Source organism: Meles meles, chromosome 3 (assembly GCF_922984935.1).
Source record: "Meles meles chromosome 3, mMelMel3.1 paternal haplotype, whole genome shotgun sequence".
Taxonomy (NCBI): Eukaryota; Metazoa; Chordata; class Mammalia; order Carnivora; family Mustelidae; genus Meles; species Meles meles.
Genome location: NC_060068.1, coordinates 143,893,121 through 143,920,618, shown reverse-complemented (window position 1 = coordinate 143,920,618; position 27,498 = coordinate 143,893,121). Strand labels below are relative to the sequence as shown.

Below are 27,498 nucleotides of genomic sequence, written 5' to 3'. Positions count from 1 at the left end.
CCACTGATCCGAGCCACCCAGGCGCCCCCATCTTAAGATTTTCAAACAGAAAGGCAGAACCCAAAGAATGAAGAAGTTCTGTGAGAAGATGTTAGTTCCTGGATAAACATGACAATTCCTTTAAATTATATTCTTTTTCTTCAGGCTGACTAAAAATTTATTGCTTTATTATCTCAGAGTATTTTAAAATCAAAGTTTAATATGAAGTTTGATTTAATTTGCCATCTATTTATGAAACTGTGATACCACAAACTAAATGATTATCTCAAATAAAATGGCACAGTAGTGCTTAGATCTTTTTTGGAGAGACTGTACTCAGAGGACCTGTCCCATCTGTCACCGTTTACTTACAGACAACAGGCTAGATTGACATGTGGAGGGGGGATAGGCAGGACTGTAATCCTCACTGAGTCTTTGGTGGCAGAGAAGCCATGTGCCAGGCTGCTGAGAGCCCTCCCAAGACTACGCAGAAGAGATGGTGCTGGCCTGACTCTGACAGGGGAGCTTAGCTCCACAAACAAAGGTGATTTATGTTAAACTAAGAGCCTCAGATTCAGAGTCTCCTCCCTGTGGGCCGCTGTGGAATCTGGGGACCACTGTATGGTTGTGAGAGGAGCTTTGGACAAGTTACTTTAACCTCGGTAAGTTTCCGGTTTCTTTTTGGTAAAGTGGGCATGCTTCCTGATAAGGTCACACTGAGGATTAAATGTCCTGGTTCTCAGGAGTTACTCACTAAATGCTTGATTTTGAAAAGTAGAAAGATATTTCTAAAATAGGAAGAACTGGAACCAGGTGGTGGGTAATAGGGAGGGCAGTACTGCATGGAGCCCTGGGTGTGATGCCAAAACAATGAACACTGTTATGCTGTAAATAAACAAATAAACGAATAAAAAAAAAAAGACAATTCCAGTAATCTTATCTTCCATCCTGGTAGCCTGTTACCACCAGAACTGCGGGCAAAAGTATCAAAACCCAATAAGTCATTAGTATAGTGGTTAAATATTGTATTCTAACATGGCTGGCATGTACTGCACACCGGAAGAATGATAACAGATAGAAATGCCAGGGTTATTTAGAGTCACTGTGTGTTCTCCATGTTAAGGGATTATGTAAATTGCCTTCTGTCCACTAGCTGTTCCCTTCCTCTAAATTACTTGTATCGTTGCACAAATCACTTCAACATTTCTGAGCTTCAGTTCCCTTGTCTGTAAATATGAGATTCATGATCTCCTAAGTATCATTTGTTGATTGACTTTTTTAAAAAAAGTAGCAACATCCATACATTGAAATAAAATACTTAGGAAAGTAAACAATGAACATTTAGACGTTATTTCAGGCTGGTTTCATAGCATTCTATCTGCTTATGTGATTTTGTAATATGGGAGCATGAACATCCTTTATCAGTTGATATCAGCAACTGGCAAGTTGATGTGAAAGAAAATTCATGAACTTTTGTTTCAGATCAACAAACATGCATTGAGGGCTTACCCTACCAGGAGCTATGAGCGTAAAAGTGATGACTACCTGGCCACCTTCCTGCTGGTCAGAGCCCAGGTGTTCAGAAGCTGAGGTGAGGCAGACAGCTGGAGATACCTCTCTGACCCAAAGGAGGGCTATCATTAGTAGCGCCACCAGAGAGAGAAATTGCGACGGGCTTTCTCTCCTACAAGATGTACTTCACTTGGAATTCTAAATACTACCTCCTCTCCAAAAATAGAAACAGCCTTGTATTGTTAATATTGTATTTGTAGCTTGATTAAACTTTATTAGGAACGAGTGTTACTTCACTTGTCCTTTTCTTAGAATTTTTTAGAATCTCTCATTGTAATTGGACTTTGCTGATGAGGAAATTCTTTGTGTTATTTGGCAGATAGGGAGACAGCAGTTAGGGAGGAGAACCAAGATCATTAGATTTTTTTCGGAGGATCCTCTGAGAGATAAATCTGATTTTATTCAAATCTGGCACTATTAAAGATGCTCAGTTTGCATCATTGGACAAAACAAAGATCACCGCCCTTGTGGCGCTTACGTTTGAGCAGGGCAGAGACACAAGGAAAAACAAACACAGTGAGTACATTATCACGTATGTGGTAGGGGAAAACGTAGATATGGAGCAGGGCAAGAGGGCATGGGGAGGCAGAATGAAGTGTGAAAAAGGATGATCAACGTAGGTCTCATTAGGAAGGTGAGATTAAAGTGGAAGCGTGGAATGGGTGAGGGAGTTAGCCAAACAGATGTCTGGGAGGAGAGTCTTTCAGGCAGAGAATACAGCTAGAACAGAGGCATTGAGGTGGGTGTGTTCTGCTAGGCAGTAGAACACCCGGTGATTGGAGCTAAGAGGATCTGGGTAGGAGATAAGGTCTTGGAAGGTGGTCCGATTAGTAGGGGTTTGTAGGTCATTGTCAGGACCAAGAGTAAAAGCCCTAGAGAGATGGGAGCCATGATAGGCTTTTGAGCCAAGGAATGACATCCACCTGGACCTTTTAACAGACTTAATACAGTTGCTGTGTTGACAATAGAATGGAGAGAAGGTAGGGTGTCAAAGGTAGTAGCAGAGAGCCAGTAGGAAACTATCCTAATAATCCAGGTGGAGAGACAATAGAAGTGCAGACTAGAGTGGGACAATGGAGATGGCGAGGAGGGATCCCAGTCTGCATATATTTTAAAGGTGGAATCATCAGGTTTTCCTAAGGGATCGGATGGGGCATGTGAGAGGAAGACAAGTCATCAAGGGGAACTTAGCAGTTTTTTTGTTTTTTTTTTAAACTCTGCAATTTTTGGCTTGACCAACAGTATGAATGGAGTTTCCATCCACTGGAATGAGGAAGGCTGTGAGTGGAAGAAAGGTAGGGATGGGAATCAGGACTTGAGTTTCATCCTTTTAGATTGATGGGCTCCTACCTTCTGTTGACAGCGCCTCCCACCCTCCCGCCCAAAACATACACAGACAGTTAAGCCTTAGATCAGGTTTCCTTCTCAGAGTTTTCTGCTTGGAGCCCAGTCCTTTCCAAGTAGTCATGGCTGGTAGAATGCTCACTGGTGCGCCAAATAGTATACGTCTTTCGGTTAGTGGGTAGTGTGTGAGGTCATGTTTTTATGTTCCTCTAGTATGTAGCTCCACTATTTTGTGTGTGCGTAGTAAATGCTTAAGGCATGCTTGTTAAATGAGAAAAGCAGCCACTCGATAAGTACTTCTTGATTTTGAAATAGATGTCTTCTATTAGAGAATGTGTTTTTCTATTCATGTGATGATGGATACTGGAGTTTATAAAAGAATATAGGAAACAAAGATAGGATCTGGATATATTTTATAGGCGAAGTCATTAATGAATGTGAAAATGATTTAAAAGTCTTAAACTTACATATCTTTGAAGTAAATTTCCAAAACTTATTGGGGAGAAGGGAGGAAGTTTAAAAATGCTTTATTTTATGTGCCAGAAAAATTAATTTTACATACCTCATGATTTCACTTTATATTGATTCTTGATGCTTAAACTTGCATATATAAACTGTTTTCCTCTTTGGTAAGCTTTCATTATTGGAGTCCCTTTTGCTTAATTCCAAGCACAAGATGTAGAGAGAGTATTTTTCACCTTCTTGAATGACTTAGATACACAAAGCCCTGAGCTTAGGTGTTGAGCAGTGGGTGCCTGCCCTCCCGGAAGGGTCAGTTCTATAACGGAAGTAGGATGGCTGTACAGAGAATTGGGAGATAAGAGGTTGAGTTAACTTAGTGCCTGCGGTAAGAGTGCATGGGCATCCAGAGGATGAATCATTGTCAACCATGTTAGGGACTTGTGTGGGTAGCATTTGTTTTTTTGCCTTTGAAAGATGGTCATAGTTTGACTTCTCAGAGGAAAAATAGAAAGTGCGTTCTTGATCTTGGAAATGCTTTAGGATGAGCATGTAATAGCTGATACATTCCTACAGTGCTCAGGTCACCGAGCCTGGCTGACAAGTGAGTAGCTGTCACCGTACAGTGTGACACATGCAGCCATGGGTGTGTGCCATGGTGGGGGTCATCAACTATGGGAAGAGGATAGAGTTCAGGGGTGGCTTCTCCCAGTCTTACTCTGAGAGCATTTTTGAAAAAAAAGCCTGGAAGTTTGCCTAGCAGGCAGAACGGATCATGTATGAATCCTGGCTGCCTCTCAGATTCAGCTCTCAAGTAGTTACAGCTGTAAATTGGGCCCCACCCTCTATCTAATCAGAATGTTAGGGGCATGTAGTCTATACATTGGTGATCTTGGACGAGCTCCCGTGGGATGAGCTCCCCTGGGTTTGCAGCAGCTGCTGGAGGGGATGGAGGGGAGCAGTGTGGAAGATCAAACAGGGTACTGACATACTCAGGCCTGCACTTTAGACGGACAGGTCCTGGTGACAGGTGTAAAGGGAGGCTCAGGGTGAGGTGAGATCGGAGGCTCTTGCAGTGATTCAGGCAAGACATGAAATCCTAAACTGAGGCCGTGTCTGTGGGGTTGGGGAGGGGAGACGGAAGGGGTATTGGCCTACAGGAGCGAGGTAAGGGACAGGAGAAGAATAAAATGACCAGCAGACGAGAGACTGGAGCTCCCAACAGAGATACTGGGAGATAGAGCAGGGGTCTGCAGGCGAAATGCACCCATGGGCCTGTTGACAGCACTTGAGCTAAGACTGACTTTTACCTTTCTGAATTATTCCATTTTCACTGGGTATAAAAGCCTCAATTTTGCCTTGACGTGCAAAACTTCAAATATTTACTATCTTACCCCTAAGGAACATGTTTGTTTACCCTTAACTTGGAGGTCAGGCAATTTTGGGAGCCAGAGTATGAGTAGCAGTAGCCACTGCTACCACTTTGGAGTCCTTACTGTGAGTAGCAGTGTTGCGGGCAGCTATATACACTGTGTCTGATTCCATTTAGGAGCAGGCATGAAGACGTGCTCCCTACACCCAAGGGGCATGGAGTTCCCACTGGTTTCACTGTGTAACCAGTTTCCTCATGTATAATATGGAGTCATCATTTTGCATGCCGAATACTTGGAAGCATTAAGTATTAGCTATTGTATTGGGTTCCTGGGGCTGCTATAACAAATTGCCACAAGCTGGGTGGCTTAAAAAACAAATTTATTCTCTTATTGTTCTGGAAGCCAGAAGTTCGAAATGAAGGTGTTAGCACAGCCACACTCCATATAAAGCTTCTAGGGAGATCCTCCCATTCCACTTCCAGCCTCTGGGGGTTGCCCGCCATCCTTGCTGTTCTTGGCCTGTGGATGACTTCACCTAAACCAGTTATATGTGCAAAGACTATTTCCAGTTAAGGTCACAGTCACAGACTGTAGGTGGATGTGAATGGGGGGAGGGATACTATTCAGCCCAATACAACTATTAACTTCCCCAAAGGGATATTCTCCCCATGTGATACCTTTGAAAACTGAGGCTCCTGGAAGTTAAGTGCATTTCAGGATTGCAAGGCTAATAAGAGCCAGAATCTGAGTTCATTTCTTGCTTTGATTTAAACCTGGTGTTTATGTTAGAATCAGCATGCCTGCTAGAAAATTTTTTATTCTATGGACAGCAACAGCCATTAAAGGTGTGAAACTGAAGAGTGACATCTGAATCATGATAAAAATAATGTATTTTGAGGGCTTAGCATGGGCCAGGCATGATGCTCCCTATTTATATTCATCATATCCATTTAAGCCTCATAGGAGAGTTTGAGGTAAATATTCTCATTATCCCCATTTTGCAGATGGGAGGTGAGCCACAGAAACTTAACTGAGGGCTCTTGGAGGTGTCCCTCACCTATGTGCAGCCTGGCCCCAGGGCTAGGGCTTCCGGAAGCTTCTTCCTGTTGGCTGAGTGCAGAGATGAGAGGGCCGCTGGAGTAGACCAGGCCATCCAGGCAGAAGGGTTGCTTTGGAAAGTAAGTAGGTAAACTCAAGATACCTGCCAAGTAGAGGGGCCAGACTTGGTGAGGAGTGGCTCTCCTGAGGAGTCTAGAGTTCCCTTCCAGGTATTAAATTTGGTGACAGAAAGTAGTGATGCCAGGAAGAGAAATAGGCAGGTTAAGAAGAGGAACAGAATTACAAGGAAAGATAAGGAACAGGGCTGAAGAGAGTCTTAGAAATCCTATTTTCTGGGCCTTTATAGTATCTAGTTATATTGACATTTGTGAAAATCACAAAAGCAACCTATTGTCTGCAGTGAGACAACTTTAAATAAAAACGGGTGTTAGCATGGGTCCTCTGTAAGTTTTTTTGTTTTATGACATGTGTTTGAGGTCTTTTTAAAAAATGATATATTTCTGAGTGCTTTGTTTTGTCATTAGATGGTTATTTATGTCTAGTTCAAGGAAGCCCAGATGCAGCTGGAGTGAAGACTCATGACCCCTGGAAACCTGGTCCCTACCTGCGTGAAGAAGCAGGAAAACCCCAGGGTCAGAGGTGTTCTTAAATTTGAGGCAGCTGATTTTGGAATTGTCCCCAGAGCTTAGTGATAGTAAAGTGCTGTGAAGTACTAGTTGTCAGCCGAAGAAAGAGGCTGAGCTGAAATCAAAAGCATTTATTTGGGGTCTCAGGAGTACAGTTCCATGAATACAGATTTGGGCAGAAGCCCAAATAGTGCCTCCGAGGGAACAAAATAAAGGGTTTTTAAATCAAAAGGGAATGGTTATATATGTTGCATACAAAGAATTTCGATTGGTGTTGGTGGCAGAAAACTAAAGGCTGGGCTGATTATAATTGGTTTCTAAGACTGTCACCCAGCAAAGTCTCACTGGAAAGCTGCAGGTGTTTGGGCTGAATCTTTGGGACACTGGTCTCTTGGCCCAGTTCACAAGTTCTTGGCCCCACGCAGTGAGGACATGAGGACATACAGATTGCCCAGCTCCTTCGTGGCTTAAAACCCCTTGACAGAAGTGACCCTGTCTCATTTCACCTTTCACATAGTCATAGTGGCCACAGCTGGTGGTACAAGGATGATGATAACAAATGCTATGGGGCTCCCCCCACAGCTGAAGTGGTAGTTTATAATACCCAGCTTTACAATTACAATTCTAAAGTTAAAAACTAGACCTTGTTTGGGAAAAATACTTGAAAGCAAGAGATCTAGTTTTTGAAAACACTCTCCTAAGAACAGTGTTGACTGTGGCGCCCTCAAAAGCACTCGTACCATCCAGGCCCTGGCCTCGGGGGGTTGGCTGATGACTCCCTGCTTTCCCAACGGAGCTGGGGCCATGTCCCTCTCCTGCTCCGGGTAGAGCGACCTGTCTGTTCAGCCGCTTCTGTTAGATGTTTTAGCACGGGTCTTCCTTTATCTTCCTAGAAAAAAAAGAAACTTAAAGGCAGTTCCCAAAGTTCACTCTTTGGTTCAGATAGGTTTTGTTGTATGTCAGAGGTCGTCTGAACCCAAAATGCCAGCAGCTGGCCAACATCCCTAGCTCTGCTCGACTGGGACCAGTATCCACTCACATCTGTCAGCTAACAAAAGAATGGAGAAATTTAAAAGAATTAGGAAATGAGGGATCATGAGCCACATCAAGTGTGTTCTTTGAATCTAAACCATTATGTGGACTTTATTTACAAATTCCGTTGTTTTAAAAAGTTTAAAAAGTATTTTTTGTATATGATTTTCAAGGATATCCTTTCTACCTCTTTTTATTAGGATTCTATGGATATAAAATCTTTAAGAAAAGAAATGATACATCCTTTTCTTTTTCTGTTCTCAAATTTTAAAGTCTTTATATTTGCATGGCCATAGGCAAATAAACATTTTCACCTTTGTTTCCAGGCTCTTCTGAAGTAAAAACATGCTGTGTTTACAGAGTCCTCCTGACTGTATCACCCTAGTAACTTTAATACATATTTAATATTCAATATAAGCCAAAACACAAGAAACTTTATATAAAATTTCCTTGCAAAGAGTAGCCTATTCTACCAAATAAGCCGCAAGAGATAGAATCATGTGGTTTCCTTTTCATTTTTGGAACAAGGTGAGGTGTGGACATGCACGGGCATGGTGAGTAAAAGTAATCGAACGGTATACCATGTGATATACTCAAGTGAGTGGCTTTTGTTTTTACTGTCATTCTTGCCCTTAGACATCTGGTGATTGCTGACTGGAGCTGAAAGGGCAGCTTCCTCAGAACAAAAGGAGGCTTTTACCAGGAGCATACTACCACCTAGCCAGTCTTCAGGACCCAACCAAGCTTAAAGGCCTGAGTTCTTTTTTTTTTTTTTTTTTAAAGATTTTTAAAATTTATTTGACAGAGAGAGAGATCACTAGTAGGCAGAAAGGCAGGCAGAGAGAGAGAAGGGAGGCAGGCTCCCTACTGAGCAGAGAGCCCAATGCAGGTCTCCATTCTAGGACCCTGAGATCATGACCTGAGCTGAAGTCAGAGGCTTAACCCACTGAGCCACCCAAGGGCCCCAAGGCCTGAGTTCTTTAAATGATTAACTTTTACATCATCCAGCAACCAATATCTTTATTTCTTTTTCCAGTTTATTATCCTTGTATCTGACCCTCTTCCCTCCTTTTTAAAATTACTCAAAAGTTCTCTTTCCTGTTTATTTATGAATTGAAAGTAAATTTTACATTAATTTTACCTTTGAATTTTGATAGTTCTTGACTTTAGTGACCTGTGGTCCCTTCAAAAAAATTGTTTTCACTGACTTGAGTTCAGTATTCCTATTGGCACCCCAGAGCCAATTATTTGGCCACATTATTGTTAATGTGGTCCAAACCAGAGCCCCAGGGGTATGACTTGATGCAGGAACAGAGATTTGAGAGCCTGGAGGGAGGTGGATCTTGGGTTGCTTATACCCAAGTGAGGCTTCGGAGGAGCCTGTCGTGGGTGTGTTGCCTTGAGGCTGCTCTGAGGGGCTTGGGTGTGATGGATGGGGCAACTTCAGTTGGGCCAAGGACAAGGGAGCCAACTACCTGAATCGGAAGCTAGGTAGACCTGGTTCCCATGCCACAGGATGTCTTCAGTAAAGCGATTTACCATCCTCAACTTTACTTTCTGCCTCTGAAAATAGGAGTGGTAATTGCTTTCCTTTTGAGGTTAAAGAGAAGGAAATGAGACATGTAAAGTGCAGAGCACTGGCTTATACAGTATGTGTGATTCATGTATGACTGTTTTGCCTGGATGGACAACCATTCTGCCTGTCTCTGTGAAATGGATGTTGCCCTTTGTTTTTTTGAGATGTTTTACTAAAAAAATATAGAAAAGTAAATACTGGAGCAGAGAGGGGAAAGAGTAATCAACCAGTGGGTGGGTGGAGACCGAATGGGAGGAAGGAAGGGGGAGGGGCAGAGGTTAATGGGGAGTTAGCAGGGCCAGAGGGTGTGGGGACCAGTGATGAGGGGATAGGAGCAAATTGGTCACATTGACCAAATTAGCATTTTCTTTCAACGTTTTCTGTGTAGGAGGGAATGAAGAAAAACAGGCCTAGCCCATTCTTGGGCAACTTCTACTCAGCTCTGTTGCCTTTCAGCCCACCTCCTGTTCTGTCCCTTACACCATGGCTTCGGGTTTTCTAGGACAAGGCCCTGGGAAGACAGAAAGTCTAGTTAATGTTTTTGCCACATTCATGATTTCAAAATTAAATAAAGTGCTGGGTTTTTTTTCCTTCTTTTTTTTTTTTAAAGGGAGAAAATGTAGCCTTTGGATCCCTGTTGCTTAGTGACTAGGCCTTTTGTATAACTGGTCTAGGAGGGACAAAACCTACTGAGCATAAGAGATTTGGTTGAAGGAAGGAAGGCAAAGTTCAGGTGCTGGCACTGGCCATGGCTGGAGGTGGGAGCAGTTGGAGCAGCCCGCGAGCCCCAGCCTGGGTGAGGCAGAGCGGTGGCGGGGGAAGGACGGGGTAGAGGAGAAGGAAGGAGGAGCTGAAAGGAGGCCACACAACTTCAACTGAGTTGAAGGCTCTCTCTGGTTAAAATGCCTGAAGCAGCACAGCATTTGAGAGGTTTTATTACCCTGTCCCATTTTGCTGGGTCAGAAGTGTCCAAGAAAGTGATTCTGTCTGTAAATCAGAAGGAGATGATACAGTTTAGTGTGACTGACTGCATTTGCTGGTGCGCCTAGTTCAGTGGGCGGTGGGCTCTTGATACATGCTAACTGACTGCATGATACCAGACCTTTGCTCCTCTCCTTTCACAAAAACGAAAATGATGCTGAAATGCTTCTGAAACACTTTTTAATGATGGAGATAACTTAATGCTATGTAAAAAATAAGATGCTTTTGAAAATGGTGCTGAATTCCTGGATCATAATTATTCTATAAAATGAATTTGAGTCCTTTAAAGTTGTAATAGGAACGAACCCTGTCATACCATTAAATTCCTTAGTTGTAATTACTTTGTATTCTTTGGAAGCATGCATAATTAATCCCTTAGACTGAGCATATGTGGATTATGAACCAGTACGTAGTTATTTCGTGCTTGGCTCTTTGCACCCTGACCCTGCTTTAAAAATGTGAGATGGCTGCCATTGGAAAGATCCAAAGAAAATGGGGGCGGGGTGGATTTAAGACGTGAGTTCTGTGGAGCTTGGGGTAGTGATGAGGCAGTTGGGCAGAGTACCTTTCTTTGCACCTGGATAGTGTCAGTTAAGTATAAAAATGAACCTGTTAGGAAGGAATTTTGCATGTGCAGAGTCAACTTGAACAAGGCCGGAGACGTCCAGGAGATTGTCAATAACAGGTCCTAAAGCAAAGTGAAAATACTGGTTTAGTTTTCATGCTCTGGCTCCCACTGTGGAAAGGAAGGGACCCTCTTCAACAGAGTGGAGCAGAGGCCCTTCAGGGAGTGTTAAATAGAAAGTGGCAGGACTGGCTGGCAGGTGGGATGGGGGGCTCTTTGTCTCGAAGTTGCTGTGGTACTTCGAATGGCAGCCACGCTCACCACTGTACCACCAGCACTGCACAAGCTGTGGTACTCTGGACGAGGCACTTAGCCTCTTCTCTGTAAGATGGAGAGAAACTCTTGTAAGGCCCTTTCAACTCTTAAGACAATAGCAACACACATGGAAACTCTGGGAACCAGCTCTCCCCTTGTCACCTCAGAATCAGCCCCACTGATTACTCCAGTGGGTGTCTTGTCAGGGCTGGAGCGAGGAGAAGAAAGTCCTTGGGTTCCTGCTCCTCCTTTTGGAATAAAGTCTTAGGGTTATTAGTTCCTCAGTGAACTTTCTGTTTTGTGCAGTGACTCTAATAATTCACCCAGCTTATTTAATAAATTGAGTGCCCAACCGAAAGTTCATTCTTAACCATAAGCCTTTTTGTTCCTTTCTGCCTCCTTCTATTGATCCCTGAGGCAGAAAAGCAACTGAAGTGTGCTGGACTCAGCCTGGGGCCCTGGGCTCCTGGGCTGGGCTACTGTTGCCCGTTGGGGAGCACAGTCGTGGGGAATGGTTGAAATATATTGCCTCCCTGTCAATCCTGCTTTTTCCTGTACTTCAAATAAAAGAATGTATTTTCAATTGCATAACTTGGGGAGGCTGCAATGTTTCATGTATTAACTTCTTACAGGTTTCTCTTCCTCTAAACCAGAAATGTTACCATTCTCTTGGCTATTTATTTTATGAAGAAGAATGTATTCATGCTGCATTGTTGTCAGCCTCTTCTTATTTAATCTCAGAGTTAAATCCTTGCCAACGTTTTCTTTTCATAATAAAATCTTAGCTCATGTATTATTCCAGATGCACTACCCCAATGTCCGCCCATTAGCCCAAGAAACACTTTCATAGTTGTGTACTTATAGTCCCATTCTAAAATGTTTTTCTCTCTCATCACACCTATTTTAAATTTTCTTTTGTTTTAAAACTTGTCCTACCCATGAGTATTGCGGGGGCTCTTGTTTAATCCAGCAGTGACCACTTTAGACCTTCGACTTTCAGGAGTCATTTCTCTGCTGTGTTCTTTTATTTCCTTTTTCTGTTTTGAAGGCCATGTGGCTGGACGGTGTTTATGAGGGGAGGGGGCCGGCAGGAGGCAGAGTCCTCCTAAATCAGCCACTTAAAAAGTAGAGATTTTGAAAACTTTTGCCTGTTTTTGTATTTATTCCATGATAAAAATGTGTGTTCCCTTTGTTCTTTAGATTCTGGGCAACGTTTTTGACTTTTATTTACACTCCTCTTGGGTTTGGTAAGAAACAGTGCAGCTGAGAGAATGCTTAGATGATGCCGTAATGCCTTAGTTCCAGCTCTGCGGCTGGTTCCAGACCTCTGCTCTTGTTTCTCAGGCAGCTACACGTTAATTTTTAAAGCCATCCTAAAAGCAGCAAGTATGTACGGATCGAACTCTGTCCCAATATTTTTTTCTCTCCAGCCTCTCACTCCTTAGAGGCTAAACCTGATTGAAAATTTGTCTATCTCTGCCTTTCTTAAATATGAAAATGTGTGACATGTAGAAACACACGCAGATAATTCCCACTTTGAGAGTTGTCACATGAACTGTGGGAACGTAGCCGCCTATGACAAAACCCAAATTCTAGTTCTAATAATACTATGTCATTTACATCCCACCAGTGTTGGTAATACCATTTCTATGGGAGTAATCTGTTTCCATGCTCATCTTGACAGGACGCAGGGTTTAGAAGCACAGTGGGTGGAGGGAGGGTAGAGAGAAGCTTTTGGGGAACCCCAGAAAGTAGTTCTGTTTGTCACACCCCAAGAGTTGAAGCACCCTTGTGATTTGTTCAGATGGACAGCATTAGCTTTTCATAGCTGTCACTTCTTTTCCGTTTCCTCCCAGGCAGTAAACCAGTTAGTTACCTTCTATAAGTAGCCTACTGAATAATTGGACTTTATCTTTCTCAAAAGAAAGAAATCACACTAAACTCTTCCCAGGTGTAAAAAGGTATATGGAAAAACTAGCTGGAGGGTTGTGAGATGAATATTTAAGACCAAAATGGCCTTTTTCTTAAAGGAAATAATAGTTTTTAAAAAAAACTTTGCAAAATATTTTACAAAAGATAACATGTATTTTTTAATTGGCTTAGGATGTTGCTATCATCCTGAACTTTAACAACCAGCAGCTGTATACTCCTAGAGGGACCCGGGCCACTGTCACTTCAATTCAGGATATATTCAGCAACTCTTAGTGATTTTTTTTTAAAGATTTTATTTATTTGACAGAGAGCGATCACAAGCAGGCAGAGAGGCAGGCAGAGGGAGAGGGGGAAGCAGGCTCCCTGCTAAGCAGAGAGCCCGATGCGGGGCTCTAACCCAGCACCCTGGGATCATAACCTGAGCCGAAGGCAGAGGCTTAACCCACTGAGTTACCCAGGTGCCCCCTCTTAATGATTTTTTTAAAATGTATTTTACCATTTACTTGTTTGTTGTTAATCATCTTTCTTCTGAAAGCAGATCTGGAGTAAATCAGTTCAGCTGCATTTCAGTTAAAAAGGAAGTTGTTTCAAAATTTGCTCTTAATTCATGGTATAATCTCACAACTCCTTATACATGGCACTCATTATTCTACCAGAGTTTGTACCTTTGAGGTGTGCTGTTCAATACCTTCGTGTGCTGTTTTGTATAGGTCCTTAATTGTTTCTGGCAGGGAAATCACCCTAAAAAATAATTTGAGCCCCCAAAACAGGAACTATGTCTTTTTAAAAATAAAATCACATCTCCTCTGCTGCCGTAATCCTGATATATTATGCTAATGGATTTGAATTGCAATAAGTGGATTAAACCAAAATTCCAAGTGGAATTGGCCTTTGGGTTCTTACTCTCCTTAATGGTTTGTTCTGTTTTTCCTAGTTTGCAAATAAAGTAATTTTTTTTGCTGGGATGTCCAACTCTTATCAGCCTCTGTATCCCTAAAGTGATTGTGTGTTACTATTTTTGGTTGTAGTTCTTAACTTATATAATCTTTCAATAGGATCTAAGCAGAGAGGACAAGTCAGAGAAAGACACCCCTTCCCTTCCATGTACGTTTAGACTCATATTTTTCAAAATCATGAAGTACATGCTGCTTTTCCAGTGTTTTGGTTTGTGGCACCTACGTGTTGTTTCAAAGATAAGAAAATCAGACATTTATAAATATTAAATTGCTTTATAGAAGACACAGTTAGTGAATTCAGTGAGATCAATAAGATTCTAGAGGGAAATTTTCAAAAGTTACATAGTTCTTTTATATGCCTCCAAGGCCTTCCGAGTTGCGTATCAAAATAGAAGCCAGGGACTTGATGAGGAAGGTGAGAAGGCTGCTACCGGAGCCTCAGCCACAAGTATGGGGCATGTGGGGAGGCCCATGGGGAAGACAGAGCTGATTCTCAGCTGCCCAGCTTTTATCCCTCAGCATCCTGCTCACCTATGCCTGCCTGGCTTTTTTGCCCATTCAGGCTTCAGTTTCTTTTCTAAATATTTCCAAATAGTGTTTGCTTTGAAGTCAGTAATGCATTCACATTCAATCTCCACATCTGATCTGGTTACCTGGCCAATTTGATACTCAAAGAGGTTGAGTAGCTTTCCCGGTTTTCTTGTAAAAATAATGTCTGTTGTAAAATTGCAATAGGGTTAGTGACAGTGGTAGCATATGAAAAGTGCCTACACACACACACACGCGCGTATAATTAACTACACACACACACGCGCGCGTATAATTAACATACAGTGTTACATTAGTGTCAGCTGTACAGTATAATGATTCAACAATACTGTACATTATTTACTGCTCTGTGTTACCCATAACCCATCCACCTCCCCTCTGGCAACCACCAGTTTGTTCTCTGTATTTAAGAGTCTGTTTTGTTGGGGCGCCTGGGTGGCTCAGTGGGTTAAAGCCTCTGCCTTTGGCTCGGGTCATGATCCCAGAGTCCTGGGATCAAGCCCCGCATCAGGCTCTCTGCTCAGCAGGGAGCATGCTTCCTTCTCTCTCTCTGCCTGCCTCTCTCCCTACTTGTGATCTCTCTCTGTCAAATAAATAAATAAAATCTTAAAAAAAAAAAGTCTGTTTTGTTTCTTTTTTCCCTTTGTTTCTTAAATTCCACATATGAGTGAGAGCGTATGGTATTTGTGCCTTTCCAGCTCACTTATTTTACTTAGCATTATACCTTCTTGCTCCATCCATGTTGTTGAAAACGGCTAGACTTAATTTTTATGGCTAAGTGTGTGTGTGTGTGTGTGTGTGTACACACATCTTTTTAATCCATTCTACCTTCTTGCTCCATCCATGTTGTTGAAAACGGCAAGATTTAATTTTTATGGCTAAGTGTGTGTGTGTGTACACACATCTTTTTAATCCATTCTGTCAAGGACTTTCAGGTTGCTTCCACATCTTGGCCATTGTAAGTAATGCTGCAATAAATATAAAGGTGCATATATCTTTTCAAATTAGTGTTTTCATTTTCTTTGGGCAAATACCCAACAGTGGAATTACTGGATCGTGTGGTAATTCTGTTTTTAATTTTTTAAGGAATCTCCATACTGTTTTGTACAGTAGCTACACCAGTTTGCATTCCTAACAAACAGTGTGTGAGAATTCCTTTTTCTCCACATCCTTGCCAATACTTGATATTTCTTGTGTTTTTTTTAAATTTTAGTCATTCTGACATATAAAATGATATTTCATTTCATTTCAGTTTTAATTTACATTTCCTTTTATGATGTGTGATGTTGAGCATCTTTTCATGTATCTGTTGGCCTTCTGTATGCTGTCTTTGGGAAAATGTCCAGGTCCTCTGCTCATTTTTTAATTGGATTATTTTGGTTTTTTGGTGTTGTAGAAGTCCTTTATATATTTTAGATATTAAAACCCCTTATCAGAAGTATCATTTGCAAATATCTGATTTGGTAGGTGGGCTTTTTGTTGATAGTTTCCTTTGCTGTGCAAAAACTTCTTATTATGTTGTAATGCCAATAGTTTAATTTTCCTTTTGTTTCCCTTGCCAGAGAAGACATATCTAGTGTATACCATTGATGTCAAAGAAATTACTGCCTGTGTTCTCTTCTAGGAATTTTATGGTTTCACTTCTCACATTTAGGTCTTTAATCCATTTTGGGTTTTTGTTCATGGTATATGAAAATGGTCCAGTTTCATTGTTTTTCCTATAGCTGTCCCGTTTTCCCAGCACTGTTTGTTGTTTTCTTCCCATTATAAATTCTTGCCTCCTTTGTAATAATTGACCATAAAAATTTGAGTTTATATCTAGACTCTATTCTGTTCCACTGACCTATGTGTCTATTTTTATGCCAGTATCATACTTTTCTGATTACTACAGCTTTGTAGTAGTATATCTTGAAATCTGGAATTGTGATACTTCTAGCTTTGTTCTTCTTTTTCAAGATTGCTTTGGCTATTCAGGGTCTTTTGTGGTTCCATACACATTTTAGCATAGCGTCTAGCATATATTATTACGATTTTTGGAAGTTACTGTTTACTTTTCTATATGCCTGTTCCCTGCTCACTTCCCACTCCCAACATTGTCCTTAGCCCAGTGTCTGGCATGTAGTAGGTCCTCTGAGCATTTTCTCTTGTGATACAGTTTTACTTATTATCTTGGAAAAGGATCTATTTAACTTCCATGCAGAGTTATGTACTTTCTGGTTCTGTTTCACTTCGTGTACTGATTGTGCCTGTCTTCTGTATGCTTTGCCAAGTGGCTTCCTTATGAAGGACGGGGGTGGGGTGGGGAGTGAGGTCTTGAATGCTGAAATATTTGAATCTTCTTGTAGCAATATGTTCTATACACATAGGTCTTCCATAAATGTTTGTTGAACGAATTCAGATCCTTGCCCCAGAGCCGACCCTTTTGGGGACTTTGAAGGTAGCAACATTTGTGTTATTTGCTAAATTCATGCTTGGGGGAAAAATGAGTCTTAAATTCCCGTTGACTCCTTTGGGATGTGCACTTAAAAAACTTAACAGGTGTTAAATGTCAAAGGTCCTTAGGCCTCAGAGAGATTTAATGCTTGCGGTTGTGTCCAAGAGTTTTAAAAATGTATGCCTGTGTGATAAATTGGGAGAACTTGAGACTTAATCACTGTTAGGTTGGTTTTTAGAGCAGCACATCTGTAATTCCATATACTAGCGGGTGGTTTCTGAGAATTTGGTGATCTCATTTAGAGTTGGATGAACAGCAACTTTGTTGCTGTTCACCAAGCTCCTGGTCAGGCTTCAGCAGCCCGGTCTGCAGGACTCTCTTCTCCAGGCTGTAGAAGCTGGAACGAATAATCCATGCAGCATGACACAGAGACACATCATGCAGGGTGGGACGCCAAGTGTCCTCACTGTTGGCCTAGTGTGCTCGGGCACCTGGGAGTGAAATAATGATAAAATAGTCAAATCACCTGAGTCTCTTAACTTCCTGTTTCCTCCCATTCTGTCTTTTTGCCAATTTAAACATGTATTTCATAATTGCATACTCAGTCATCTTTTTGAAAAAAAATTCCTTTATTTCTGTCTCATGTGCTTTCCTAGTCTTTTTGACTTTAATTTTTGTATATAAACTGTGAGACTTAATCAAGTATAAGAAAGATAAATTTGCTATAAAAATTTATTTCTTTCTGTTTTGGGGAGGAGAGTTCTTTCTCTTTAGTATAAATGACAAGCAGGCAGATTTTGTGGCTTTGCTAGTCCTGCCGGCAGTGGCAGACGGGTGTCAAGTGTCCACTTCCAGAGGGATGGCGTCCTGACGGGATTGCTCAGGGTTCTTCTTGAAGCCATGTTAATACAAATGATTTCTGTCTACAGAGGAGACCCCGCATCTCTGCTGTGGGGTGAGGTGGAAGTCTCTACTGCTTCTCACTTAAAGACCTCATTTAGAACAAAGAAATGAAAATGTACATACGTATCTGTAAATGTATGTATAACACCTTTAATTTCTCAGGTTTTTGAGCTATGTCCAAAAATCCCTCCCAAAAACAAGCACGCTGTTTACTCCCTAAGGGTTTTATGTAATGCTAGGTCTAACTCTGTATTATTTAGGAGATGTGAAGAAATTTAGAATAGGGTTTTTCCCCTTGTGTATTTCACCATTAGCTAAAACTAAACATTTCTGAACCAAATTCCTCTGCTTTCGCACCTCCTCCTAAACAGGTTCCTTTCTTTATTAGAGTAAGTGCTGGATGGAGTTGGAAGATCGGAATTCTTGAGCTGGCCGTGTTCAAGTGATTTGAGGTTCATCATCGTTCATTTCCAAGAACCTGTGAAGATCCTTTGTTTCCTACACCTAAACATCTTTAGCTCTCCGTGTCTTCATGTAATGATGCTTTTGGGAGCAATCTGCCCTCGTGTGGCACCTGCCAGAGTGACCGTGCTTGCACACACCCTCTGGTGACATTACTTGACAAGAGGCTACGGTCCCGCCGGCTTCATTCACAGGTTATCACTAAAGTAGACTCAAAGCTCCTTGATCCTTAAGCCCCTCAAGGAAAGGTGGTAAATTCTTCCTTCACAAGGGCCTCAGTGCTCCGGTGTGGGTTTCCTGGTGGAACATGGAATTGCCCCTTCATTGGCCAACTCCACTGAGGGTGGCCTCCCACTGTAGACTGCCATCATTTCTAAGGCCCCTCCCTGACATGGCCTGATTACTAAAACACAAAGCTGGCACTAACATGTTATCAGAGTCTAATTCTAGAATCTTCTGTAAGAATTCTTCCGGGAGACTTTCTCAGGAAGGAGATTTTTACCTTCTCTGGGGTAATGTGTTTATAGATAACTTTCTTGTTACAGGTGTGTGTCATGGTGTCACACCCTTTCTCTTAAGTAAAAAATCCAGTTTCTTGATTTGTGTGTTTAGAGACAACTCCTTGCTGCAGTTTATGATCTGTTCCATGTAGTCTCTCTACTCGGAGGAGATGAAATGCACTGTAGATACTTGGTCACTTGGCAAATTCTGGTTTAGAGTAGTGAAATCACAGCAGTGGAGGGGTTTTCAGAAACCCTATCAGATTCCTTAGTTTTTTAATAACGGTCATCCCTTTAAGTTCCAGAGGGCCTTAAATAGCTTGGGCAAGTATTTATAATGCTTGAGAGTCTGTTTGCTGTGTAGCTATGCCATTGGGATACAGACGTATATATACTTAATTAATTTTTTTTTAACTACAGGAGCTCTTACCAAAGTAAAGGAGAGTAGGCGACACGTGGAAGAAGGGAAGATGGAGCTGCAAAAGGCCGATGGCATTCAAGATCGCTGTAATACTATTTCCTTTGCCACTTTGGCTGAAATTCACCACTTCCATCAAATCCGAGTAAGAGACTTTAAATCACAGATGCAGCATTTCTTACAACAGCAAATAATATTTTTCCAAAAAGTGACACAGAAGTTGGAAGAAGCTCTTCACAAATATGATAGTGTTTAATGACTGGACATTGGGTTGTGGACTTTTTTCAGTTCAAGGATATTTCTACAGCAGAATAAAAACTGCTATCAAAGAGCTATTGCCAACTATCAGTGGTGGTACAAGGATGGTTTTGTGTTCAACTGAAGCCCGGCTGAATATATAATTATGTAGGAAAGAAACAGTTAATATGGTTATATAATAGAAACAGTACCACACATTGTAACTAAATTATACTATGTATGCCTACACTACCATTGTAACTTTTGGAATAATGATTATACTATTTGCCTTATTGCTTTTTCAAGTATGGGTATTTTAGTGCATACTTTGTAGACCTCAAAACCCATGAAGGGTCTCAAAGCAGCTGGCTGGATGGAAGCCTGCTGTGGATGCCTTTTTACTCTCATAGATTGGGATTACCTAAATTCAACCTATTCTCTGTTTACAAACTCCAACTAGAGCAGCTATGCGACTTTGTGCCTTTAAACTCTTGGTTTTCATTTCTCTACCCCCCTCCCCCTTTTTTTAAAGTAACCGCAACTTTTCTGATCGAAAGAGTGAAAGGCCAGTGCACATAACGACAGACCTGTTGATAACCTCATATTGGCGCTGGGGGTGGGGTGGGCGGATCAGCTGTCCTCCGCCTGCACGGCCAGTTTTGTCTCCTGGTACACTCTGGTGAGCGCCGTGGAGGGAGGCCCGATGCTCATCTTTGGACACGAAGTCTGTTAGGGAAGAAATGGTGCCACCCTGTTCCCTTAGATGCTGTGGTAGCATAGCCTCTTCACGCAAGTGTCCTGGAAACTTGGCGTGGAGAATGACACGAACATGTCTTAGAATACAGAGGAGAAGGAGTCTAATCAGTTGGGGACACAAGCACAGAATCAGTGATGACACATACTCGGTTTTAATTCTTCGGAGGGTTTTCTTCTCTCTATCTTTCTTTCCTTCTAGCTTGAAGATTTTAATACTCAGTTGTTTTTTTTTAATGGATCTACACTGTTAACTGATTGAGACTCCACTGTGATTCACTCGTTTACTTAATCAAAAACTTTTCAGGGATGTCTGTAAAATTCAGTGTTATACGTGATTGAAAGTAGTGTTGGTTGATCTAAAGAGGGACCAGAAATAATTTCTATTATTCCAAATGCTGAAGGAAAAAATAATAATAATTTTTTTTTAAATTATTGATAAGCCCCCAGGACATTTAACCTTAAAAATCATTTTAAATATATTATTTTATTATTATAAGGGAAATATGAATGGCTGATAAATACCAAAAAGATTCAAAAGCAGCTTAATTTAAAAAGCACAAGGAGATTCTGGCTTCAGATGCCAAAAATCTCTCAATGTTTTTATAGTTGCTGAGCTATAAATAATGTGATTTTTGAGTTTACAGATTTATAAATTGTCTCTGAAAGGTTAAAGTATCTACTGTTTTTATGAAGTCAGACTTATGCTTCCTCAGAAGTCCCTGGGTATTGAAATGGTAACACAGAAGTAAAGAGGTCAGTTTGAAATTTTGGTGAGTCACATTGATTAAAAGAGGGTCAATTTGCAGACAGTCAAAAAAGAAAGGATTATTGAAATAGTTACTCAATAGCATATTTACTCTAAAAAAATCATCTCATATGGGTTGAATTTTTAAGATCAAAGTGTCATAATTTTGATCAAAATTTAGAGCCAGATTTAACATCACGTGGCTTCGTCTTTACTCCAGATACGTGGAATTGTAACCAAATATATCGTTCTCTCAAAAGTAACTTCCTCTTGTTGATGCAAAATACACTTCTATAAACAAAACCCATATATATATATATATGTTAACTTTACTGCAGAAGTTTGGAGATTATAATTGTAGCATTTGATTTAAGTTTGAGTCTATATTGGACAGATAAGCACTATGCTTTTCAAATGATTTGAAAATCAGTTTTATTTGCCTCTTTATTTTGATGGTGGTTTGATTTTTTTTTTTTTTTTTTAAGTAAAATCACTAAAGTTGTGCAGTGGTAGCATGGAAATTATCTGAGGTGTCTTTATGATTGTGCTTTAGCCAGGGTGGACATGCTTAAATTATAAAAACTAAAGTACAAGGAGGTATAAGTTCATGCTGCCTACTTAGAAGAGAACTTTCGTTCTTCATAACTACATAACATTATAATGCCACTGATTCGTAAGGGGTTTAAATGAATTCTGTGGGGGTAGGACACCAGAATTATTAGTGTTCATTTCATCTAAAATCTTTATTTCTCTAACGTTCTTGGTCCTATTGAAACATTTCAGTATACAAAAATACTGCAATGTTAATACCCAAGAGAAAAGCCATCATAATGTGTATGCTGGTCATTATGATCAGTGTGGTACAGTTTTTTAAAATAAACTATCATGCCCTTCATGCCATGATTTGTCTTTATTTCTGTAATTTGTAATCTTGATATGTGATGTATTTAAAACATGAGGGCGCCCACTTGAGCCTGGTTTTGCTATTTTCATTACAAACAGGCTTATTGACGTGCTATAATTGTCACGCAGTGAGACTGGGTCTGCAGCCATGCATTACAACCCTGTGATTCTCAGGCTGTTGTATCTAAAGGTACAGTTTAAACCCAGAACAAGGGAACACATTTGGAAGTGCAACAAAGTCCGTGCACGTTGGCATGCTTAGAGTAGTAATGGGAAATAGAGTAGTTTCCTGGGCTTCACTGATAATCGTTGTCATATATGTGTTCGTAACAACACAGCAGATCCTTAAATGCCAGGTTTTAATTGTCTTACGTTTTGCTGCTGTTCTCATAATTAAGGACTTGAAAAATGTTCCAGTCTGTCAAGTCAATCATGTAAAATTTATGTACCGACCTTTAAATGTCATTCTTTACCAATTTCATTGCTATAGGCGTTTTGGGTTTTTTTTTTCCCGTTTATGTCTTCATTTCCTCAGAATCAAATGCCATGTCTGATACTTTTAAATCAATAAGCATTATCCAGTTTTCTCATTTGCAGTCTTATCTTTGGCTAACAGAATAAGCAAAATAGGGTAGTTATTTATAGACTAAGAATGTTGAACATTGTTTTATTCAAATGTTATAATTAGTGCAGATCAGTCATGTTTATCTTTTAAAAAAATAAACAGTTTGCTTTATTTCTCAGCTTCAGTGGAATATGATAATTATTTTTTTTCTCTAGTAGTCAAGGAGGCATTTATTTAATGTGAAAGACTTATATAAAAAAAATAGAAGAGTGTGTTCACTGTCCTAAGCTTCCTTCTGCAGTTGCCATAGACATCGTTCATGAAACGATCTAGTCTGACTAAGCATTCAGGTAGTCCCACTGAGTGTCTGCTTATGTTAGTATCTTCCATAACTATTAGGTGTATAGCAGTAAATTGTGAGTGGGATGTTTTGAAATAATAGCTACTGTGAGTCTAGCACCTGACACATAATAGGTACTTGAGTAAAGTACTTCACACCATCTCTCTTAGGGTCTGTCGCTGTCGGTTGCCAAAAATCGGACATCTCAAACCATCCTCATTAGTGATATAAAGGATCATGGATGGGTCCTGGGACCTGGTGAATCCTACATGAGGCCAAAGTCCCATCTGGAACCAAGCTTGCCTTCTATGTGGGGCTTTCTAATCTAGGTCAGCTTCTTTTCTTTATGAATCTGTTTTATTCTTTTTTCCTTTTTTTTTTTTTTTAACATCCAGTGGCTTGATTTTCTCAGCACCTTCCAGTATGTCTAAAATGGCCCAGACATCTTTTAGTTCACAGGATTCCTTAGGCCAGTGGGGGACATCTGACCCAAGCTGGACAGATCAGCTGTGGGTTGGGGATGGGGTAGGCATGAGATGGAGAGGTTCTCTTAAAGGGTATGTGAGGGAGGAAAGAAAATGTTTGGAATGTCTTAAAATGGACTTCATGTGCTTGTCCTCACAATAAATCTGGAGAATCTATCTCCTTTTTATAGGTGAATTAAAAGGATCAGAGATACCTAGTATCTTTTGCCTAAGATATACAAACTGAGTGATAGAGCTGAGAGTCAAATGGGGATTTGGCTCAGATCTGTGCTAATTTAAACCAGACTATATTGGATGTCATTTCCCTGCTTCTCAAAAACCCCACCACTTTTCCCAGGTGCCCACTGCTAGAACGATAGGTATTCCATTCTGCTTTGTGCACTGGCCATGAAGCTGGTGCAAAGGAATCTCTGAAAATCCCCTCTCTGCATTCATTTCTATTGGGAAAGGTGAGAGAGAACCTCCTGTCCTGTCCCCATGTGCCCGGCTATTTATGGGCTGCTCTGCTGTCTCAATGGGGGAAGCAGGAAAAGTGTAACATTTCCATAGTGATACGAGGGAGAGAGGAAAAGAGCCAAAACCTAGTGGTTTCCCCTTCTCTCCAACTCCCACCTCCATGCAAATAAACACAGGTTTCAGTTGCTGTCAGAATGGCCCTGGCAGAACTACAGGGACCAATGTCAAGTCGAATGTTAAATTCCAGGTGGTCAGGGTTAGCCTGTGACATGGAAAGTTCCACTTGGTCACACGTAGAAGCAACAAAATTCCTCCTGTAGTAAGCTCTGGGAAGTGAAGTAGACTTGGGGGCAGAATACAGAATGATGCTGTGCTAGGCAGCTAGGAGCAGGAACCTGGAGAAACCTGCTGAGCATCTGCGTTCATCCCAAGGCCTCTGGGCGAGGGCCAAGTTAATTGGATTGGGTCATGGCTAAAGCCTTTCTAGGGATCATTGGTTCCTCCCACTTGGCCCTGTTCCCAGGATGTCCCAATCCCATCATTTCTGTGGCAGAGATGGAGCTCCAGTACTCTCGAGTGGCCTGTCTGATTTGAAGAACAGTTTTACTTCCTTGAGTGAACTTGTACCAGAAGTCTGCCTAGGACAAGGCCAGTTGTCCCTCTGAAGCTACCTTCAAAGGGGCTTAGAAACACGATGTGTTCTGTTGCTGTGAGTCCCATCAGCCTATCTGGAAATGCTTTCTAATTTGAAAGGGGCCAGATGCACGAGACCTTATTTTGGTAGTGATTTAAATTTCCAGGCGCTCCAGGAAATGGCTCTCAGGGCTTAATAACTGCTGAGTTGTTGGACTTGTCTGCAAGCACAGTGGGGAAGCTGACCCAGCATTACAGTGAGAAAGGCAGTGTGCTGGAACTAGAGGTCACGGCCTGGCTTCTCTCCTGAGTGACCTCGAACAATTCACTAACCCGCCTCTGAGCCTCCATTTCCTCAATGGCAGGACAGGCCTACTTAGATTTTACTGAATTTTTGAGAGTGTTAGATTAACCAGTAAGTAAAATTATCAATCATTTTGTAGTACTCCCTTTATAGATAACATGGGAAGCGATAAAAAAAATAACAGAAGTAGGTATTTAATAAATGATAGCCACTTTCCCAAACACCGTGTGACCTTGAGCTAGTCATTTAATCTCTCTGAGACAGTTTTTTGTCTGCAGTAGAATCTAGTTATCCCCCTTCACAGAAATCCTATGAGAATTGAATGACAAAAACCCTAAGCCCAAAGCATGGCAGGAGCAAGAACAATAAATACCCTCTGTGATTATGTGACAAGTGGTAAGTTGAAGGATTTAAGCCATAAGAACTTCTTATCAGCTGTGCTGTGGAAAATTAAAGAATCCACACTTAGGGCCCAGTCAGGCAGGACATCCTTCTTTTGGCATGGCTCTTTCACCTTCTACCTACTGTGGCTAGTGCTCCCCCAATCCAGCCTGGCCCCCAGGTCCAGACCCTCTCCAGGTTCTTGTTCCTAGAACCCTGCACAGTGTCCTCAGTTCCCTGGAAGCCTTGTTCTTCACTTCCCAGACTGATCAAATTCCCTGGTAGGCTTGGGAGGAGCTCAGCTTTTCAGAGAGAACCCCTTTCCAATAAGACTCCCCATTTGGTCTTAAAGACCTAACTACCGGTGTATTTAGAAAGTGGTCCTGCAGCTTGTACCAGAAATATCTGCAGAAGACAGCTCAGAATTCTGTTTCTGTTCACCAGATTAATGATGATTGTATTGACGTCTCTGCTTTCACACCTTAAACACAGGTACCTGAAGCCTAGGTCTAAGAGGGGCAGTATGCTCAGTATTTAGTATCTTAGCCCTGTCCTCATACCAATTGCAGATACTAATCTAAATCATGTCAACGCATTCACTCTGGGAAGTTAAACGTAAGGCCTCTGAGTGGCTTTTAGAGTAACCGTGCCCTGAAATCAAATATTGGCATTTGGTTAGACAACTTGATTCTGCTTTTGTTCAACCTAGCAGTTTTAGAAAATGCGGTTTTCAGTTTTGATTCAAAATGGTTCCCTTGAGGAGAAAAATCTTGAAAAAAAGATGGAGAACAGGTAAGGATTTAGCAAATTAGGTTCAGCTTTAAACCGATGGTGTTTCAGTGTATCTGTTGGTATTCCACATCTAGTTTTGATCACTTTTTTATCACCTGGCCCAGTTGTGAACTGCCGTGTGACCCAATTGGAGTAGCAGGTGCCAGCCACAGAGCTGGTACGAGGCTGCAGCTGGGGGGTACCATCAAGTCCCTGAGCTGTGTTCTTCATCTGAACCGAAGTACTGATAGGGGAGGTGAGACCTGCAATCCCAGAAAAAGGGCTTTCTTGAAAAATGTTGCTTTTTAATGGCTCCTATTCTGGAACCCCTGGAAAGAAACTGGCCTTTTAGGTCCTCATGCTGACAGGTGATTTCTGATAAATTGCAGTTATCTGAAGGGTTCAAAACTATAGGTGTCAATCGTTTAAAAAAAAAAAAAAGAAGGCTCTTTATGTAGTAATATGGAATTTTGCCAAGGTGGGGGAAAAGGGCAGAACTATTTTATATGCTATACTTTAAAAGAAAATAAATACATTTCCTTATATATTCACAGGTTATTTCTGTAAGTAGATGGAAGTAGTTGGTTGCAACGTAACATTGTTTGCTTTGGGGTCTGGGAACTGGGTGGCTGGGGGACAGGGATGCGAGGAAGGTTTTTATTGTATACCTTTTGTATCTTTTGAACTTGAATGTATTTTCCATTTAAAAAATAAAAAGTAAAGATAACTAAAGATAAATTTTAAAACTGATAGAGGAAGTACCGGGGAAAGAAAAAAGGTTGTAAGAAGGAAGATGGACTCCAGCTCTGTGCCAGGCCCCCTAAGACCTGGAAGCAAACCGGACACATGTAGAAGGAATGATCTTGTACAGACCATGGACTCAGAAGAATGACCAAGTCAGTCTTCATTGTGTTACTCCTTGCTGAAACGCCTCTGCATGAGGACATGTGCTATTCAGGTGAATGTGTGAAGTGGGCTGTGAAGGGAGAGATGACTGAACCGTAGTCTGTTGTTCTCTGTGGTAACCCGTCATCCTCTTCCCTGTCCTGTGAAGCCTTCCCCAGTGCTCCGGTCCCAGTGCCTCAGCCTTTGCCTATACCCCTCTGACTTTGGGGATGGCATTTAGCAGTCAAACACCCACAGATCCTGGGCTGACATCTACTTCTCACTCCTACCACTTAGACATCGAGTGACCCTCATGCGCTAAATCGGATACGGACACCTGTCATCACCCCCATGGTTTGATCTACAGAACTCTCCTGCAAAACCATTTTACAAACAAACATTCTTTAAGGGTCCCGGAGCCAGAAAGAGGCAGCGCTGGGATTTGAGCCCAGGTCACCTGACTCCACAGCATGTTGTCCCACAACCCACTTGAGAATGCAGGGCGAAGCGCTGGAGTCCATGAGGAGGTGGTGATAGTCTCCTTGAGGACCAGCCCTGTCCCTGACTTCCTCCTCCTCGGGGGATGCTAGGCACCGGTGGTGATGACAGGAAAACTGTGGTTTGGAGAGCAGAAGATCTTTGTGACTCACCAGGTTTTTGAATAACCCTGAACTTCATCTTCTGAAAGAAACCCACAATGGCTAGCCCTCCATGCCCGTGCTGTCAGCACCAGTGGTCGGGGCGCTGGGGTGGGCAGTTTTCCACAGACGGACCTCTGTTGTGCTTGCAGGGGACGGAGGAGGCAGCGGCCCCGGGAGGAGACAGCAGCCCGGCCCAGCCACAGTGCCACTTTGTTCGGCTGCGGGCCTGCCAGATTCAAATCTGTGCCTCAGTGATGCGGCCTGCGACAGTGCCTCACGCCCTACCCAGCCACTGGGGAACAGCTTCTGCTTGGACTGTCAGATCCCCTTATGCCAGGTGACTGCTCCCTAAACACAACCC

General features: G+C 41.7%; 1 protein-coding gene across 1 annotated transcript in view; it reads left to right on the top strand.

The window, feature by feature from the left end:
- The window catches only part of SNX18 (sorting nexin 18), a 29,797-nt gene extending 7,284 nt beyond the window's left edge, over positions 1-22,513 (top strand). Inside the window, exon 2 of the mRNA XM_045999966.1 lies at positions 19,038-22,513. Coding sequence (XP_045855922.1) covers positions 19,038-19,291 — 254 coding nt within the window. The 3' untranslated portion in view covers positions 19,292-22,513. The remainder of the gene's footprint in view (positions 1-19,037) is intronic.
- Positions 22,514-27,498: the final 4,985 nt, after the last annotated feature.